Source organism: Haematobia irritans, chromosome 3, assembly GCF_050003625.1.
Source record: "Haematobia irritans isolate KBUSLIRL chromosome 3, ASM5000362v1, whole genome shotgun sequence".
NCBI lineage: Eukaryota > Metazoa > Arthropoda > Insecta > Diptera > Muscidae > Haematobia > Haematobia irritans.
In genome coordinates this window covers 154,502,330-154,524,491 of record NC_134399.1, presented here as the reverse complement: position 1 = coordinate 154,524,491, position 22,162 = coordinate 154,502,330, and the positions used below count along the sequence as shown (strand labels likewise).

The 22,162-nt window shown below is 35.2% G+C and overlaps 1 protein-coding gene across 1 annotated transcript; it reads right to left on the bottom strand.

The window, feature by feature from the left end:
* Positions 1–16,801: 16,801 nt before the first annotated feature.
* Positions 16,802–17,610, bottom strand: LOC142229123 (uncharacterized). The gene is made up of 2 exons (XM_075299661.1): positions 17,196–17,610; positions 16,802–17,135 (listed from the first exon to the last, which is right to left on the bottom strand). Exons 1-2 carry the CDS (start codon positions 17,413–17,415, stop codon positions 17,122–17,124), a joined length of 234 nt encoding a protein of 77 aa, XP_075155776.1. The 5' UTR covers positions 17,416–17,610; the 3' UTR covers positions 16,802–17,121.
* Between the last annotated feature and the right edge of the window lie 4,552 nt (positions 17,611–22,162).

Here is a 22,162-nt window from a genome sequence, read left to right as displayed (position 1 = left end):
TTTTGTGGCCATATAAGTTCAAATCGGACGAAAGATATATATGGGAGCTATATCTAAATTTGAACCGATTTCAATCAAATTTACCAAGCATTGGTAGAATGTCAATTCTACCCTCTTTGCAAAATTTCACGAAGATCGGTAGTAAACTTTGGCCTCTGTGGTCATATGAGTCTAACTCGGACGAAAGATATATATGGGAGCTATATCTAAATCTGAACCGATTTGGCTGATATTTTGTAAGATTTTCGAGATGCATAAAATATTTGGATTTACGTTATCTCAAGAAAATCGGTTGATAAACAAGCTAACTATGACCAAATCGGGGATAAATATATATATGGCAGCTATATCTAAATCTGAACCGATTTTTTCCAAAACCAATAGCGATTGTCTCTGTCCCAAGAAACGGCGAGCTGTACTTTGTGCACAAAATTACATATACAGACAGACGGACGGACAGACAGACAGACAGACATACATCGCAAAATCGACTCAGAATTTAATTCTAAGCCGATCGGTATACTAAAATATGGGTCTATGACCACTATTGCTTGGCGTTACATACAAATGCACAAACTTATTATACCCTGTGCCACAGTAGTGGTGAAGGGTATAAATATGGGAAATATGAAGCGAGAGAAATTTTAATGCAATTGTACAAAAGAGCATTTATGATTTATCAGGCGATACTTGTATTCGAGATATAGGACAATTTTAGTAATATTTACAATTTTTGCTACTCATCAGTGGCGATTTTACAAGGATATTGGTTAGATCTCGCAAAGATATGTGGTCACGTGTGGGTTGTGATATATTATTTGGTCAAGTCGGGCGACTTGGAGCCTTATTTAAAACTCAACCGTTCTGTGGAAATTCTGGCATTACAGATATATAAGATATGACTATGATATGGGGAAATCATCACAGAATTTGTGGGAATTTTGGCCATATTTTTATACACCGGAAAAACGAATATATGAAGGCTTTATCTACATCTGAACCAAATTAGATCAAACTTGACACACTTAAATATCATATTAAATATATTCCCTATGGAAACTATCCAGTCGATTGGAGGCAAATCCCATTGAAAATGGGTTTAAAATATGAAACAGTCTACCATATTTCCACAACTATGGTGTATACATGGACGAAAAAGACTGTTTTTCATATGTTTGGTGGTAAAAATCAAATGTTTGGAACTCAAATTTTTTAACACAATATTTTTAAATGCAAGCATATAATGTTCATAAACTAGCACAACATGTTTCGGACATATATTTTAATATGTTAGAACATATTATGTTTGGGACATAAAATGATTATAAATATAATATGCTTGGATGTAAACATATATTAATTTAGAAATAGCCTATAAACATATATGTGTTTAGAAAGAGAGACCTAGAGAGTATGCTGCAAATAAAATAATGGAAATAACCAATTGGTGCCTTAAATATATATATACACAAAGAAAATTTGATAAATTTTTTTTCTACCAGTGTATGCCCTAAGGTGAAACATAATATGTTTGAACAATAGAAAAAATATTTTGTTTGGACCAATCCTGAAACTATATATATGCTTGAAGCAAAATGTGTTTGGCGTATATGTTACAGAAGCGATTTTTTGAGGGTGTATATGGAAGCTATATCTAAATCTGAACCGATTTTAACTAAATTTGACATGCATAGGTAGAATATTAATTCTGATATTTCTACAAAATTTAACGTAAATGGAAGTATAACTTTGGGCCCCGTGGTGATATGGGTGTACATCCGTCGAAAGATATATATGGGAGCTATATCTAAAACTGAACCGATTTCAACCAAATTTGGCACACTTACCGACACTGTTAAACGTACTCCTTGCGCAAAATTTGAAGCAAGTCATGGCTTTTGAGGCCATATAAGTCCAAATCGGACAAAAGATATATATGGGAGCTATATCTAAATCTCAACCGATTTTAGCCAAATTTGGCACATATAACTATACCATTAAACGTACTTCTCGTGCAAAATTTTAAGCAAATCTGAACCGATTTAGCTGATATTTTGAAAGATTTTCGAGGCTAATAAAATATTCGGATCTACGGAATTTGAAGAACATCGGTTGATAAACACGCCAATTATGAGCAGATCGGGGATAAATATATATGGCAGCTATATCTAAATCTGAACCGATTTTTTCCAAAATCAATAGCGATTGTCTCTGTCCTACAATACGACCCCATGCCAAATTTGAGAACGATCGGACTTAAACTGCGACCTGTACTTTGCACACAAAAATACATGAACAGACGGACGGACAGACAGACAGACGGACATCGCTAAATCGACTCAGAATTCAATTCTGAGACGATCGGTTACTAAATGGATTTCAGGCCTTTCCTTCTTGGCGTTACATACAAATGCACAAACTTATTATGTTACACCCTGCACCACAGTAGTGGTGAAGGGTATAAAAATAATTTTATAGGAATATTGCCTCTGGTGAGATTTAAACTGCGACCTGTACTTTGCACACAAAAATACATGAACAGACGGACGGACAGACAGACAGACGGACATCGCTAAATCGACTCAGAATTCAATTCTGAGACGATCGGTTACTAAATGGATTTCAGGCCTTTCCTTCTTGGCGTTACATACAAATGCACAAACTTATTATGTTACACCCTGCACCACAGTAGTGGTGAAGGGTATAAAAATAATTTTATAGGAATATTGCCTCTGGTGAGATTTAGGTTAGGTTAGGTTAGAAAGTAGTTAGAATGTCATACTGATAATAATAAAAAGTGAAATTGGAAATGTTTTTATACCCTGCGCCACACTGTGGAGCAGGGTATTATAAGTTAGTGCATATGTTTGCAATACCCAGAAGGAGACGAGATAGACACATGGTGTCTTTGGCAAAAATGCTCAGGGCGGGCTCTTGAGTCGATATAGCGATGTCCGTCTGTCCGTGAACACATTTTTGTAATCAAAGTCTAGATCGCAGTTTTAGTCCAATCGACTTCAAATTTGGCACAAGTATGTGTTTTGGCTCAGAATAGATCCCTATTGATTTTGGAAGAAATCGGTCCAGATTTAGATATAGCTCCCATATATATCTTTCGCCCGATATGGACTAATACGGTGCAACAAGCTAGAGTTTTACCTCAATTTGGTTGAAATTGTGCACTAGGAGTACAATTAGTAGTTTAGTCAAGTATGCCAAATTTTATTGAAATCGGTTCAGATTTAGATATATCTCCCATATATAGCGTTCGTCCGATATACACTCATATGACCACAGAGGCCAATTTTTAACTCCGATTTAGTTGAAATTTTGCACAGGGAATAGAATTAGCATTGTTGCTATTCGTGCTAAATTTGGTTGAAATCCGTTCAGATTTAGATATATCTCCCATATATAGCTTTCGCCCGATTTACACTCATATGACCACAGAGGCCAATTTTTTGCTCCGATTTAGTTGAAATTTTGCACAGAGAGTAGAATTAGCATTGTAGGTATGCGTGCCAAATTTGGTTGAAATCGGTTTAGATTTAGATATAGCTCCCATATATATGTTTTTCTGATTTCGACAAAAATGGTCAAAATACATTTTCCTTGTAAAATCGCCACAGCTTAGTCGAAAAGTTGTAAAATGGCTCAAATTTTTCTAAACTTCTAATACATATATATCGAGCGATAAATCATAAATAAACTTTTACGAAGTTTCCTTAAAATTGCTTCAGATTTAAATGTTTCCCATATTTTTTTACTAACATTGTGTTCCACCCTAGTGCATTAGCCGACTTAAATTTTGAGTCTATAGATTTTGTAGAAGTCTATCAAATTCTGTCCAGATCGAGTGATATTTAAATGTATGTACCTTTATATATAGCACCCAACACATTTAACGGATGTGATATGGTATCGAAAATTTAGATCTACAAAGTGGTGCAGAGTAGAATATAGTCGGCCCCGCCCGACTTTAGACTTTCCTTACTTGTTTTTATACCATCCATCATAGGATGGGGTATATTAACTTTGTCATTCCGTTTGTAACACATCGAAATATTGCTCTAAGACCCCATAAAGTATATATATTCTGGGTTGTGGTGAAATTCTGAGTCGATCTAAGAATGTCCGTCCGTCCGTCTGTTGAAATCACGCTATCTTCCGAATGAAACATGCTATCGACTTGAAACTTGGCACAAGTAGTTGTTATCGATGTAGGTCGGATGGTATTGAAAATGGGCCATATCGGTCCACTTTTACGTATAGCCCCCATATAAAGGGACCCTCAGATTTGGCTTGTGGAGCCTCTAACAGAAGCATATTTCATCCGATCCGGCTGAAATTTGGTATATGGTGTTTTTATATGGTCTCTAACAACCGTGCAAAAATTGGTCCACATCGGTCCATGATTATATATAGCCCCCATATAAACCGATCCCCAGATTTGGCTTGTGGAGCCTCTAAGAAAAGCATATTTCATCCGATCCGGCAGAAATTTGGTATCTTGTGTTGGTATATGGTCTCTAACAACCATGCAAAAATTGGTCCACATCGGTCCATAATTATATATAGCCCCCATATAAACCGATCCCCAGATTTGGCTTGTGAAGCCTCTAAGAGAAGCATATTTCATCCGATCCGGCTGAAATTTGGTACATGGTGTTGGTATATGGTCTCTAACAACAATGCAAAAATTGGTCCACATCGGTCCATAATTATATATAGCGCCCATATAAACCGATCCCCAGATTTGGATTGCGGTGCCTCAAAGAGAAACAAATTTCATCCGATCCGCCTGAAATTTGGTACATGATGTTGGTATATGGTCTCTAACAACCATGCAAAAATTGGTCCACATCGGTTCATAATTATATTTTGCCCCCATATAAACCGATCCCCAGATTTGTCTTGCAAAGTCTCCAAGAGAAGCAAATTTCATCCAATCTGGTTGTAATTTGGAACATGGTGTAAGTATATGATCTTTAACAACCGTGCCACAATTGGCCCATATCGGTCCATAATTATATATAGCCCCCATATAAAACGTTCTCCAGATTTGACCTCCGGAGCCCCTTGGAGGAGCAAAATTCATCCGATGCGGTTCAAATTAGGAACGTGGTGTTAGTATATGGTCGCTAACAACCATACCAAAATTGGTCCAATCACACAAAAATTGGTCCATATCGGTTGCCACTAGAACCAAAAATAATCTACCAAAATTTTATTTCTATAAAAAATTTTGTCCAAATTTTATTTCTATAGAAAATTTTGTCAAAATTTTATTTCTAGAGAAAATTTTGTTAAAATTTTATTCCGTTCATAATAAAATTTTCATCATTGTCAAAATTTTATTTCTATAGAAAATTTTGTCAAAATTTTATTTCTATAGAAAATTTTGTCAAAATTTTATTTCTATAGAAAATTTTGTTCAAATTTTATTCGGTTCATAATTAAGGTTGCCACTCGAGCCAAAAATAATCTACCAAGATTTTATTTCTATAGAAAATTTTGTCAAAAAAAAAATTTGTTAAAATTTTATTTCTGTAGAAATGTTTGTCAAAATTTTCTTTCTATAGAAAATTTTGTCAAAATTTTTATTTCTATAGAAAATTTTGTGAAAATTTTATTTCTGTAGAAAATTTTGTTAAAATTTTATTTCTATATAAAATTTTGTTAAAATTTTATTTCTGTAGAAAATTTTGTCAAAATTTTATGTCTACTTTGTCAAACTGAATTATATACGTATTGGATCGATCTTTTTTGATTTAATATATACCACGTATGGACTTACATACAATTTAGAAGATGGTGTTAGGTGGTTTTAAGATTCCTTGCCATCGGCAAGCGTTATCGCAACTTAAGTAATTCGATTGTGGATGGCAGTGTTTAGAAGAAGTTTCTACGCAATCCATGATGGAGGGTACTTAAGCTTCGGCCTGGCCGAACTTACGGCCGTATATACTTGTTTTTTTTTTTTTTTTTAATTTCTTCATCCAAACTTCCAAGGCGCAATGGAGTACTTCCGTCCTATGACAAGCCCATGTAAAATTCATTGGAGATGATCCATGTTTGCACTACTCCTGGATCACAAATTGGGGATCCAAACAGTTTTTTTGGAAGCTCTTTATTGGGATGGATTAAAAATTATAGAAATTATAAATGTTTGGCAAAATATCACCATCTTTTTTAGCTCACATCTAAAACACTAAATTCGGATAAGTTAAGAAGTGAGGAAATTCAGTGCAAAAGCTGGTGAAATGGTGGACATCCGTCCTATGACAAGCCAATGTTAAATTCATCGCTTCTGCGCCCAATTTCCAATCACTTCCGGATCCGAAAAAAAAAACATTTTCACCACTTTTTTGGCGACGCTTTTTTTGCTGGGATACGATAGAATTCAGAAAATTTAAATTTATTGCAATCAGTAAAGGATTTCTATATTTCTCTTCAAGATAACTTCTTGTGAAACAAAATTAAGTTAAATTTCCACAATATTTTATAGATAACGCGAAAACACTTTAAATTGTCAATATTAAATATTTAAATTGAGAAGAATAAATCAATAGGTCCTCACACACAAAAACTCTATGCTAAACTAAATATTAACAAGGTACCTACATATAAAAATACCAATCATTTTCCACCAAAACGAAAGAAAAAATATATATATGACCTAAGCCCTTACCTAATACATAGAACCACAGGAATGGATATGTGCCATGGCAACCTCCTCTCCCCACGAGTTTATTCATAGAAACTGCAAAACGGAGAACCAGAGCAAAATGGAAATTGATACATTTCATATTGTAGTTGTATTAATTGGCAATAAGGTTTTCGATGGCAGTTCGATACATTCCATCGTTCATTCGCTTTCTGGTTTTGGTTTTACAAGAGTCAACTATGTGACCATAAAACCACCAACTCTGGCTGTCATTTAAGCCACATATCACATTTGTAAGCTAAAAATCGACAAGAGAAAAAAATCAAAAATTAAAACTAAAAAAAAAAATTCACTTCAGCGGATATGGAAATCTAACAAAAAGAAATGAACAGCTTTGCAGGACATGTGGGTTAAGGGACAAAAAACCAAAACCAATAACGTGGTTTTGATGGCAAAATACCACTTTTTCCAATTTAACTAAATCGAGATGAAATGGCAATAATTCAATATTTTATTAAACGTGAATTTATTTCATTTTCATTGGACTGATCGCTCGCATTGCATTGTTCTGTGAATTTGCTTAAACCATAGTTAATCCATGAATTGTCATCATGTTAAGATTTTTATACGTTTAGTGTTATGTATTTAACAAAAAGTGTAAATGGTTTAAAAGATTTAAGGACATTGTCAATTTATTAAAATGTTATTAATGGATAAAGAAAAATACGCATTACCAAAAAACAAAAAGAATATTCACACTTTTATAATTTTGCCTCAAACGCGCAACGGATATATTTCTAGCATCCTTACAAAACTCCAGATTTTATTTCCGGAGCCCCTTGGAAGAGCGAATTTCATACGATCCAGTTGTCATTTAAAGGGTGATACGGTCACAATTTGGTCAAGGGAAAACGCGTGTAAATCGGTGAAATCGTTTATTTAAAAAATCAAATTAAATTTCTATTTCAAATTCAATTAGTATAAAATTCAGGAAAAATATTCAGTTAGGCTTTCGCTTTTCCAAATCCGAATTGCCCGGCCTCACGCTTGACACCTGCCATCAGATTTTGTACAGCCACCTTGTCCACCTTCTTCGCCGCAGAAAGCCAGTTTGCCTTGAACTGCTGCTCGTCCTTAGCAGTTTTTTTGGTCTTCTTTAGGTTCCGCTTGACAATAGCCCAGTATTTCTCAATTGGACGGAGCTCTGGCGTGTTGGGAGGGTTCTTGTCCTTGGGAACCACCTGCACGTTGTTGGCGGCGTACCACTCCATGGCCTTTTTACCGTAATGACAAGATGCCAAATCCGGCCAAAACAGTACGGAACAACCGTGTTTCTTCAGGAAAGGCAGCAGACGTTTATTCAACCTCTCTTTCACGTAAATTTCTTGGTTGACAGTCCCGGAAGCTATGGAAATGCTGCTTTTCCAGCCACAGGTACAGATGGCTTGTCAAACCAGAACTTTGACAGTTTTATGTGCTTGAAAATATCTGCTACCTTTCCCCTTCCTTTTGCCGTATAAAACTCCTGTCCCGGAAGCTGCTTGTAGTCGGCTTTGACGTAGGTTTCGTCTTCCATTACCACGCATTCGAAATTCGTCAGCATCGTCGTGTACAGCCTCCGGGATCGCGCTTTGGCCGTCGTATTTTGTTTATTATCGCAATTTGGAGTCACTACCTTCTTGTATGTCGACAGTCCGGCTCGTTTTTTGGCTCGATGCACGGTTGTAGACGATACACCCAGCTTATTTGCGGCATCTCGGAGAGAGAGGTTAGGGTTTCGCTTGAAACTACCGGCAACACTTTAATTACATTTGTAACGGTTGATTTGGCAACTTTTTTGCCAGCTTTGCGTGCGAGTAGCTCGGATTTTCGCGATGCGCGAGCAAATTTTGATACCCTGATCTTCTTGCTTGGACGGCATTTTGACAACTGAAGAGTGAATTCCAAAATCAAAATAGGAGCAACATTCTACACACACACCTTCAAAATGAGGGGTGTTCAGGTTTTTTAAATGTAAAATTGAAAGAAATACGTCAAGTTTATATTGACCAAATTTTGACCGTATCACCCTTTAGTACACAGAAAAAAAATATACTACATTATGGGAAAAATACGAATGTTGGCAAAGTTGAACTAAATTGTATTACAAATTTTGAGATTCATTAAATGTAGTTCATTCTTACTATTTTTGAGAAGCGTACGAAACAACTTTTTCTGTTAGAATTGAACTAATTTGTATGTCATTGAAATTTGACTGCGATTTAGTTCATAAAAGTTTTGAAACATACGCTTACATGGCATGTTTATTATTCCTCTAAAACTCCAACAAAATTGGTTCTTATAAATCCAGAATCTGATAAAGTCTTCGTAGGTAGAATCCTTAAATTTATCTTCAGGAAATTTACTGGTTGAACTGCTCTGTTTGAGAACATCTATCATCAAACCCCCCTGAAATTTTCAAAGGAAGCTATAATATTTGATTCATGGTGGTGGGTATTTAAGATACGGCCCGGCCGAACTTACTGCTGTATATACTTGTTATAAGTATGTTTCCAATATTTTATGAACTAAACGTGGGTATAAAATTCAAAGACCGTACACATAAGTTCATTATGAACTAACGCCAAAAAAAATTTTTGTGCGCTTCCCAAAAATAGTGAGATTGAACTACAGTATGGTTAAAATGGTGATGATTTGGCGCCGATTATTTTTATACGCTCCACCATAGTAAGTTTGTAACATATTGAAATATTGGTATAAGACCCTCATAAAGTATATATACTCTGGATCGTCCGTCGGTTGAAATCACGCTAACTTCCGAACGAAACAAGCTATCGACTTAAAACTTGGCACAAGTAGTTGTTATTGATGTAGGGCGGATTGTATTGTAAATGGGTCATATCGGACCACTTTTACGTATAGCGCTAATATAAACCGACGCTCAGATTTGGTTTGCGGAGCCTCTTGGAGGAGCAAAATTCATCCGATCCGGCTGAAATTTGGTATATGATGTTAGTATACGCTCTCTAACAACCAAAAAATTGGTCCATATCGGTCCATAATTATATATAGCCCCCATATAAACCGATCCCCAGATTTGGCTTGCAGAGGATCTAAGAGAAGCATATTTCATCCGATCCTGCTGAAATTTGGTATATGGTGTTAGTATATGGTCTCTAGCAACCATGCAGGAATTGGTCCATATCGGTCCATAATTATATGTAGCCCCCATATAAACCGATCCCCAGATTTGACCTCCGGAGCCCCTTGGAAGAGCAAAATTCACCCGATCTGTTTGAAATTTGGTACGTGGTGTTAGTATATGGTCTCTAGCAATCATGCGTAACTTGGTCTATAGCGGTCTTAATTATATATAACCCCCATTTAAACCGATCCCCAGATTTGACCTCCGGAGCTGTTGGAGGAGCAAAATTCATCCGATCCGGTTGAAATTAGGTAACATATGTAGTGAAATTTAGTACATTACGCTAGTATATGGCCGTTAACAAACATGACAAAATTGGTCCATATCGGTCTATAGACAATTTTGCCAAAATGATTGAAGAGAAACCAACAATATCAAATAAAACGAAAATTTTATTACTATAGAAAATTTTGTCAAAATGTTATTACTAAACAACATTTTGTCAAGATTTTATTTCTATAGAAAATTTTGTCAAAATTTTATTTCTATAGAAAATTCTGTCAAAATTATATTTCTATAGAAAATTTTATCAAGCTGAGTTATATACCTATTTAATCGGCCTTTTTTGTTTAATATATACCCCGTATGGACTAACTTACAATTGAGAAGACGGTGTTAAGAAATTTTAAGATACCTTGCCATCGGCAAGTGTTACCGCAACCCAAGTAATTCGATTGTGGATGACAGTCTTTAGTACCAGTTTCTATGCAATCCCTGGTGGAGGGTACATAAGATTCGGCCTGGCCGAACTTACGGCCGTATATACTTGTTTTGTCTAATATATACCCCACATGGACTAACTTACAATTTAGTAGACGATGTTAAGAAGTTTTAAGATAATTTGGCATCGGTGAGTATTACCACAATCCAAGTAATTCGATTGTAGATGACAGTCTTAGGAGAAGCGTAGAAAACGCAATCTATAGTGGAGGATACATAAGATTCGGCCTGGCCGAGCTTACGGCCGTATATATTTGTTTTCGTTAATTTTTGTTCATTTGTATACTTGCACCACTACTGTGGTGCAGGCTATAATAAGTTTTTGCACTTGTACGTAGCGCAAAGAAGGAAAAGACTGAGACCCATCGTATACCGATCGTCTTAGTATTAAATTCGGAGTCGATTTAGCGACGTTCGCCTATCTGTCAGTTCATCTATTTTTGTGTTCAAACAACAGCTCGAAGTTTAAGTCCGATCGTGCTCAAGTTTGGAGTCTTATTTAAGTTCTTTACTAAAAAGAAGTCTGGCAGAAGCTTGTGCTAAAATCATAAATAAAATTATGTACCGAGTTCCCATTTACGGACAACCCTCTACTTTCAATTTTCAAAAAAACGGACCAAATGGAACTCCCCCCCATATTCGCTCCACTCCGACCTAATATCGGAATATAACGTGCCCTATATTAATTTCACAAACTACCCAACGGTCCCCATATATTCTATAGAAGTAAATCGACAAAGTTTATTTCACTATTTCCCTTCTCCAACCAGATATCGAAAAATCAAGTACTAATTTAAAATTCATATATTAATTTAATCAACTCCTCCCACGTTCCCTGTAAATTTCAAGTAGATTGGATAAGGTTAAATTTTGCTCTATTGTTTTAAAGGGACGTCACTTTCCCCGATACAATATCGACAAACACCGAAGTGTACACACAAAAAAAATTTGTTTCTGATTCAATCACGAAATTAATTGATCCAATTAATTTTTTAATTGAAATGTCTTTAATCACAGAAATGATAGTATCAATTAAAAAATTAATTGACAGTCAATTAAAAAATTAATTGATCCAATTAAATATTTAATTGATACTATTAATTTGTGTGATTGATTTTTATTTCAATTAAAAAATTCGTTGAATCAATTAAATTTTTAATTGAATATATTTTAAAACTCAATTAAGATTTTAATTGGAAAAATTTTCGTGATTTTTTTTTCTGTGTATAGCACCCTTCACCTTCCCTGAAAATTCAAAGAAAATCTAGAAATTTTCTTTCAAGTGTGAGCAAGGACGGTTCCCTCCCTCTCCGTCCAAATACCCAAACAACAGGTACACCACATTGATTTCATAACATTCCCTCACTTACCTTGTAAATTTCAAGAAAACTTGATAATTTTAGTTTTTTCAGGTTTAGAGGACCAAATATCGAAAAGAGATATGGCGTATCTTGTGTAAACGCCCCAGAAAATGTCAAGCAAATTATAAGCCCATTTTTCAAAAAGCAGGGCAAGGGATGGACCCTCTTCCCGTCCAAATATCACAAAACAGATATCCAATATTAATTTCATAACCTCTCTGCACGTCCTCTGTAAATTTCAAGTAAATATGAAAAGTTTTATTGTTTCTCTGTATGTACTGAAGGAGAAGCGGATCAAATATTTAACAAGTATATACGGCCGTAAGTTCGGCCAGGCCGAAGCTTATGTACCCTCCACCATGGATTGCGTAGAAACTTCTACTGAAGACTGTCATCCACAATCGAATTATTTGGGTTGCGGTTCCTAACGCCATAATATATACCACATAGTCCATACGTGGTATATATTAAACTAAATAAAAAGGACCGATTACAAACGTATGTAATAAAGTTTAAAGTTTCTATAGAAAAAAAATTTTGACAACATTTTCTATAGAAGTAAAATTTGGAAAAAATTTTCTATAGAAATAAAATTTTTACAAAATTTTCTATAGAAATAAAATTTTGACAAAATTTTCTATAGAAATAACATTTTGACAAAATTTTCTATAGAAATAAAATTTTGGTAGATTATTTTTGGCTCGAGTGGCAACCATGAATATGAACCGATATGGACCAATTTTTGTGTGATTGGGGATCGGCTATATATAACTATAGACCGATATGGACCAAGTTTGGCATGGATATTAGCGGCCTTATTCTAACACCACGTTGCAAATTTCAACCGGATCGGATGAATTTTGCTCCTCCAAGAGGCTCCGGAGATCAAATCTGGGGAACGGTTTATATGGGGGCTATATATAATTATGGACCGATATAGATCAATTCTTGCGTGTTTGTTAGAGACCACATTCTAACACCACGTTCCAAATTTCAATCGGATCGGATGAATTTTGCACCTCTAAGAGGCTCCGGAGGTCAAATGTGGGGATCGGCTTATATGGGGGCTATATATAATTATGGACCGATATGGACCAATTTTGGCATGGTTGTTAGAGAAAATATACTAACACCACGTACCAAATTTCAACCCGATCGGATGAATTTTTCTCCTCTAAGAGGCTCCGGAATTCAAATCTGGGGATCGGTTTATATGGGGGCTATATATAATTACGGGCCGATTTGGACCAATTTTTGCATGGTCATTAGAGACCCTAACTAACACCATATACCAAATTTCAGCCGGATCTGATGAAATTTGCTTCTCTTAGAGGCTCCGCAAGCCAAATCGGGGGATCGGTTTATATGGGGGCTATATATAATTATGGACCGATATGGACCAATTTTGCATGGTTGTTACAGACCATATACTAACACCATGTACCAAATTGCAGCCGGATCGGATGAAATCTGCTTCTCTTAGAGCAATCGCAAGCCAAATTTGGGGGTCCGTTTATATGGGGGCTATACGTAAAAGTAGACCGATATGGCCCATTTGCAATACCATCCGACCTACATCAATAACAACTACTTGTGCTAAGTTTCAAGTCGATAGCTTGTTTCGTTCGGAAGTTAGCGCGATTTCAACAGACGGACGGACGGACATGCTCAGATCGACTCAGAATTTCACCACGACCCAGAATATATATACTTTATGGGGTCTTAGAGCAATATTTCGATGTTTTACAAACGGAATGACAAAGTTAATATACCCCCCACCCTATGGTGGAGGGTATAAAAATCAGGAATCTGATATAAATTTCATAATCTGACCCAGCTTTTCCGTAAAATTTCAGTCGGAGGACTTTTGTTTTCACAGTACTTTAAAAAAAGTCGGGCATAGGGGATGTCCCCCTCCCCCACCAAATATGTAAAAATAAAGTAGCTGTTCTTTTTATAGACGCCCCCTTCAACCTTCCTGAAAATTTCAAGCAAATCGGATAATTTTTTCCAAGTTTCAAAAAGTCGGGCAAGGTGGAGGTCCCCCTCCCCGTCCACATATGAACATGTAGATAATCATCTTCTTAGTATCCACGATAAAATTATTGTTTTGAGAAGTCAGCCAATTATTTGTTAAGGGTGGTATTTTGGATACAGGATTGAGATCCTTCAGTCACACAACCAGTTTATATAAAACTCAAAATTACAGATTTATTTTAATAAGTAAATTACAAAAATTGATTTTAAAATAACAAATATTTAAATGCTTTTAAGGAGAGGATTGATTTTTTGAATGAATATAATTTTATTGGAAAAAAAATTATTGACGATTGACATATATTTCAATTCAAGCAAATGTTGCTATGTTATTATCAAGAAACCAAATTAAAATTTTCAAAGTAATAAGTTGGCAAAGTTAAAACAAGTCATTTACTACACAGGCTAATGTAGTCCAAGTGGGCACCACAAATACATCAGGTACCCCATATTTATTTCATAACCTAACCGCATGTTCTCTGTAAATCTCACATAACTTAGAGAATTTTAGTTTTTTCACTGTACTTTAAAAAAAGTCGGACAAAAGGGAGGTCCCCATACGCGACCAAATATCGAAAAATAAAATAGCGGCTCTTTCTCTAGATGCTAGTCCCAACCTCCAATGAAAATTTCAAGCAAATCGATCAACTTTGGTCCAATTTTGAAAATGTCGGACAAAGGGGAGGTCCCACACCTCGACCAGGTGTCAAAAATGATGTACCCTATTTTCACCACATGAGCGCCCCCTACGATCTCTGAAATTTTCAAGTAAATCGGTTCAGCCGTTTTCGAGTTTACCCGGAACAAACAAATAAACAAACATACTTTGAATTTTATATATATAGAAGATATAACAGGTTGGTTGATAAGTCCCCGGTCTGACACATAGATGGCGTCGCTAGTATTAAATGCATATTATTTTTATATTGTACCAACCTGGAATTTCGTGTTTTGATGAAATATTGTTTTCTGAAGGGAAAAAATACGGTGGAAGCAAAAACTTGGCTTGATAATGAGTTTCCGGACTCTGCCCCAGGGAAATCAACAATAATTGATTGGTATGCAAAATTCAAGCGTGGTGAAATGAGCACGGAGGACGGTGAACGCAGTGGACGCCCGAAAGAGGTGGTTACCGACGAAAACATCAAAAAAATCCACAAAATGATTTTGAATGACCGTAAAATGAAGTTGATCGAGATAGCAGAGGCCTTAAAGATACCAAAGGAACGTGTTGGTCATATCATTCATCAATATTTGGATATGAGGAAGCTCTGTGCAAAATGGGTGCCGCGCGAGCTCACATTTGACCAAAAACAAGAATGTGTTGATGATTCTGAGCGGTGTTTGCAGTTGTTAACTCGTAATACACCGGAGTTTTTTCGTCGATATGTGACAATGGATGAAACATGGCTCCATCACTACACTCCTGAGTCCAATCGACAGTCGGCTGAGTGGACAGTGACCGGTGAACCGTCTCCGAAGCGTGGAAAGACTCAAAAGTCCGCTGGCAAAGTAATGGCCTCTGTTTTTTGGGATGCGCATGGAATATCGATTATCTTGAGAAGGGAAAAAGCATCAACAGTGACTATTATATGGCGTTATTGGAGGCTTTGAAGGTCGAAATAGCGGCAAAACGGCCCCATATGAAGAAGAAAAAGTGCTGTTCCACCAAGACAACGCACCGTGCCACAAGTCATTGAGAACGATGGCAAAAATTCATGAATTACGCTTCGAATTGCTTCCCCACCCACCGTATTCTCAAGATCTGGCCCCCAGCGACTTTTTCTTGTTCTCAGACCTCAAAAGGATGCTCGCAGGGAAAAAATTTGGCGTCAATGAAGAGGTGATCGGCGAAACTGAGGCCCATTTTGAGGCAAAACGGAAGGAGTACTACCAAAATGGTATCAAAAAATTGGAAGGTCGTTATAATCGTAGTATCGCTCTTGGAGGGAACTATGTTGAATAATAAAAACGAATTTTGACAAAAAAAATGTGTTTCTCTTTGTTAGACCGGGGACTTATCAGCCAACCTGTTATTTATTTCATAACTTAACCGCATGTTCTCTGCAAATCTCACATAATTTAGAGAATTTTAGTTTTATCACTGTACTTTAAAAAAAAGTCGGACAAAAGGGAGGTCCCTCTCCGCGACCAAATATCGAGAAATAAAATAGAGGTTCTTTCCCCAGATGCTAATTCCAACCTCCAATGAAAATTTCAGGCAAATCGGTCAGCTTTGGTCCAATTTTCAAAAAGTCAAACAAAGGCGATATCGTCCTGCAATTTGGCACAGATTCGTTTTTTGTTTGCAGACAGGTCAAGTTCGAAAATGGGCAATATCTTGTTATCACAAAAGTTCTTCCAAACTTCGATATCTGAATGAATAGTACTTCTTCCAAACTTTATTTATTTCTAATTTCCTAAATTTATTGGTCACCTGTTAAAGATGTATACAAATAGAAAATTCCCCAATCAGGTGTTAGGAGCAATTATAAGATAGTTGATAATTGTCTTGTTCACGCACTTGTTCATGAACAATTTTTGGAAAAAATATTTATTTATCATTCGAGAAGATGAAAGTTTATCCAAAATTCTTCAAATTGTTTACAGGGTTACGACTGGTCAACAATGAATTAAGTGAATATTAAAATTTACTCATTAACTTATTTTCATTTAATTTAAAGCTCACCCTGTCAGTTATCCAAATTTAATTTGAAACAGGTTTACTGCAATATTTTTGGTTACAAATATTTAATTTGATTTCCACTCATGTATCAACAATTATTACTAAACTTAAAAACAATGTCCACATTTAAGAATGCATAGGGTTTATTGTTTCAGCTAATTATTAATAAGATAATAAATAAATAAATTACACTACAAAAATATTTGTAAAAAAGTCATAAAATAAATACTATACAAAAAGTTTAGCTTTTTGTTGTTTTGTGAAAATTTCGTTCGAATTTCTTTCGTAAAATTTCTCATAGGGAGATTCGTAAACTTTTGTTAATACTTCTCTACAATATAAAATCCTATAATACTAAGAACACTTTGTGACGATACTAAAACAAAAGTCTCTTTGGTTGATCTTGAACTTGGCAAATATTCCATGAACCAATTTTCGGCAAAAATCATCGTGGGTCCGCTATATAAAAAATTAGAGCTATTATATATATTCTCAGGATTTAATATAGACATCACTTACATCGGCTAAATGTTAAAGCTCTTCGGCAATTATTACGATGATCCCTTACTTTACCCTTAGGGCAAGGGGCCTTACGAGACTGCATTGCCAAGAGCTGAGAATGTAGAATTTTTGGAGGTCCATAGAATATGACTTTTGTTGCCGAACTGGGTGTGGGCTCCAATGCACTAACCAGGAGTAGAGAAATAACTAAAACTCCAAAAATTTTATTGGCTTTCATCTTTTTTTATGAACTTAATTTTTAATTGCACCAATATGTTGAAATTTTTTAATAATTATTTTATTTATCAATCAAAGACTGCGTAAAAACTAAATGAATTTATAAATTGAGAATTTTTGATTGGCCCTACTTTATGTTGTTCACTCCCCGACCAACAAATATCGATTGATTAGATTTTGAAAATACTCCGCCGTAGTATGCACAGTCTTATCTATCTCTACAACCGGCAGAAGTTTTATAGCATATGTGTGGGCAATTATGCACAGTTGTCTCAAACATCTATAGGCTAACAAATTTATTCGAGTATTCATAAAAGCAAAAATCACAAAAACTAAAAACTGATCTAATTTGTTAAAATATCCCAGCAAAAACAAGTATATACGGCCGTAAGTTTGGCCAGGTCGAAGATTATGAACCCTCCACCATGGATTGCGTAGAAACTTCTACTGAAGACTGTCATCCACAATCGAATAACTTGGGTTGCGGTAACACTTGCCGATGGCAAGGTATCTTAAAACTTCCTAACACCGTTGTCTAAATTGCAAGGTAGTCCATACGTAGTATATATTAAACTAAAAAAGGCCGATTAAATACGTATATAATTAAGTTTGAAAAAACATTTGTATAGAAATAAAATTTTGATAAAAGTTTCTATATAAAAAAATTTTGACAACATTTTCTATAGAAATAAAATTTGGACAAAATTTTCAATAGAAATAAAATTTTAACAAAATTTTCTAAAGCAATAAAATTTTAACAACATTTCCTATAGAAATAAAATTTTGTCAAAATTTTCTGTAGAAATAAAATTTTGGCAAAAAATTCTACAGAAATAAAATTTTGACAAAATTTTCTATAGAAATAACATTTTGACAAAATTTTCTTTAGAAATAAAATTTTGACAAAATTTTTAATAGAATTAAAATTTTGACAACAATCTCTTTAGAATTAAAATTTTAACAACATTTTCTATAGAAATAAAATGTTGCCAAAATTTTCTATAGAAATAAAGGTTGACAAAATTTTCTATAGGAATAACATTTTGAAACAATTTTCTATAGAAATAAAATTTTGACAAAATATTCTATATAAATAAAGTTTGGGTATATTTTTTTGGCTCGTGTGGCAACCATGATTATGAACCGATATGGACCAATTTTTGTGTGATTGGGGATCGGCTATATATAACAATAGACCGTTATGGACCAAATTGCCATGGTTATTAGCGGCCGGTTGCAATTTTCAAACGGATCGGATGAATTTTGCTTCTCCAAGAGACTCCGGAGATCAAATCTGGAGAAATGTTTATATGGGGGCTATATATAATTATGGACCGATATGGACCAATTCATGTCCATATCGTGTTTGTTAGAGACCACATACTAACACCATGTTCCAAATTTCAACCGGATCGGATGAATTTTGCTCCTCCAAGAGACTCCGGAGGACAAATCTGGGGATCGGTATATAGGGGGCCATATATAACTATGGACCGATATGGACAAATTATTTCATGGTTGTTAAAGACCATATACTAACTCTACACACCAAATTTCAACCGGATCGGATGAATTTTGCTCCTCCAAGAGGCTCCGGAGGACAAATCTGGGGATCGGTTTAAAATGGGGGCTATATATAATTATGGACCGATATGGACCAATTATTGCATTGTTGATAGAGACCCTATACTAACACCACGTACAAAATTTCAACCGGATCGGATAAATTTTGCTCCTGCAAGAGGCTTGGGAGGGCAAATCTGGGGATCGGTTTATATGAGGGCTATATATAATTATGGACCAATATGGACCAATTTTTGCATGGTTGTTAGAGACCATATACTAATACCATGTACCAAATTTCAGCCGGATCGGATGAAATTTGCCTCTCTTAGAGGGTCCGCAAACCAAATCTCGGGATCGGTTTATATGGGGGCTATATATATTTATGGACCAATTTTGGCATGGTTATTAGCGGCAACACCACGTTGCAAATTTCAACCGGATCGGATGAATTTTGCTCCTCTAAGAGGCTCCGGTGGTCAAATATGGGGATCGGTTTATATGGGGGCTATATATAATTATGAACCGATATGGACCAATTTTTGCATGGTTGTTAGAGACCATATACTTACACCATGTACCGTCCACCGTGCCACCGTGGTGCAATGGTTAGCATGCCCGCCTTGCATACACAAGGTCGTGGGTTCGATTCCTGCTACGACCGAACACCAAAAAGTTTTTCAGCGGTGGATTATCCCACCTCAGTAATGCTGGTGACATTTCTGAGGGTTACAAAGCTTCTCTAAGTGGTTTCACTGCAATGTGGAACGCCGTTCGGACTCCGCTATAAAAAGGAGGTCCCTTGTCATTGAGTTTAACATAGAATCGGGCAGCACTCAGTGATAAGAGAGAAGTTCTCCAATGTGGTATTACAATGGACTGAATAGTCTGATACATCGGGCTGCCACATAACCTAACCTAACCTACACCATGCACCAAATTTCAGCCAAATCGGATGAAATATGCTACTCTTGTAGGTTCCGTATGCCAAATCTGGGGGTCCGTTTATATGGGGGCTATACGTAAAAGTGGACCGATATGGCCCATTTGCAATACCGTCCGACCTACATCAATAACAACTGCTTGTGCCAAGTTTAAAGTCGATAGCTTGTTTCGTTCGGATGTTAGCGTGATTTCAACAGACGGACGGACATGCTTAGATCGACTCAGAATTTCACCACGACCCAGAATATATATACTTTATGGGGTCTTAGAGCAATATTTTGATCTGTTACAAACGGAATGACAAAGTTAATATACCCCCCATCCTATGGGGGAGGGTATAATAATTGGATGTTGTTCTAAAGGACAACTTTAAAATCACTTCCAAAAACAGTCCACCCAAAAATATTCCTTATTTTAACTAGTAAGGAGGTTTTTTTCATATTTTAATGGACAATAAAATTTTGACAATATTTTCTGTAGAAATGAAATTTTGACACAATTATCTATAAAAAAATTTTTGGCTATTTTGGCAATAAGAGATAAAATATGTCATAGAAATACAATACAATCATTGTTGTTGTTTTTATTGTTGTTTTATTATCAACCAATTATCAGAATAAATTCAGACAGTTCATTAAACCCAACAATGAACCACACTTGAACCTCCCGAAAATAGGTTTTGTATGATAGCCGGCTTATGCCTGAATTTATTCTGATAATTGGTTGATAGTTTTGCTGCAAGTAGAGGATGCTGATGAGGAATGTTGTAATTCCGAAACGTGCGTCCATACAACCATCTTGCAGTCTATGGGGCTTTGCCCAAATAAATTTGACAAACATTCTTTTCCTCTGTTGGTTAAGCTACACTTGTAGTTTAGTCAATGTATGGTTTTAAGCTGCAATAAAAACAACAACAATGCTTAAAGAACAAAACCAACAATAACAAATACAATACAATCTATAGAAATAAAAAATTTGATAAAATTATTTATAGAATTACAATTTTTACAACATTTTCAACGGAAATAAAATTTTAACAAAATCTTATACAGAAATACAATTTTGAAAACATTTTCTACAGAAATAAAATTTTGACAAAATTTTCTACAGAAATAACATTTGAACAAAATTTTCTATGGAAATAAAATTTTGACAAAATTTTCTATAGAAATAAAATTTTGAAAAAAAAATTTTAAGGAACAAGTTAGAGCCTGAATCAGGGCCTCTGGATTAAAGTTTGAACCAACTTTAAAGAAGACGAATAAATGGAAGTTCTTGAGGATTTATAGTGGTCTAAGTGGACATCAATTCGATTCAAGAATTGATGACATGCTCTACAACCTAACCTAACCAACAGGCATGAATGTCATCACGACTAACTTATAGCCTGGTTCTGTATGTCAAGCGAGTTCTATCGATCGAATTAAATGCATACACAGAAAAAAAGTGTCTCGTAAATTTAAGAAGATTTTTACAATAATTTATTACAAGAATTTTCCAGAATTTTAGTTCGTTTTTCGTATCTTCAACGAAAATTAACTACTCGGAAGGAAATTTTACAAATTCTAAGTAGCAATCGTTTAGTTCATGGCCTACAAAATACGATGGAAAATTCCTTAAAAAATTTCTTAACTGTTAGTTAAAAATTCGTTTGTCATGCTATAAAACTACTTGTGAAATGTAAAGTACTTTCTAAATAATAAGTGCAATTTACTATAAGATTTTTTTGTATGAGAAAATATTTTTTTACGAAAAATGAACTTGAAAGTGGATAGCAATTTCTTACTGACAATTCTTATAGTTAATAATTGTTGGTAAAAAATTACCCAATGAAATATTTTTAGTTCACATGTAATAAAATTTATAGACATTTTCGTCAAAAATGGTAGATAACATTTCTTGAAAATTTGGCAAATTTTAAGTTAAACGTTTCATCGTTCATAAACTGGTGTGCCTTTACGAATATTATTCTTAGAGTAAATTTTCAGCAGATGCGACGAACTAATGAATAGTACAGAGATTTTTATCGGCATAGTGGAATGTGATTAAAGGGTGATACGGCCAAAATTTGGTCAAGGGAAAACGCGTGTAAATCGGTGAAATCGTTTATTTAAAAAATCAAATTAAATTTCTTTTTCAAGTTCAATTAGCATAAAATTCAGGAAAAATATTCAGTTAAGCTTTCGCTTTTCCAAATCCGAATTGCCGGGCCTCACGCTTGACACCTGCCATCAGATTTT

Coding starts and splice junctions, on each gene's coding strand:
- LOC142229123 (XM_075299661.1), bottom strand. CDS start 17,415: ATGAAAGCCAATAAAATTTTTGGAGTTTTAGTTATTTCTCTACTCCTG.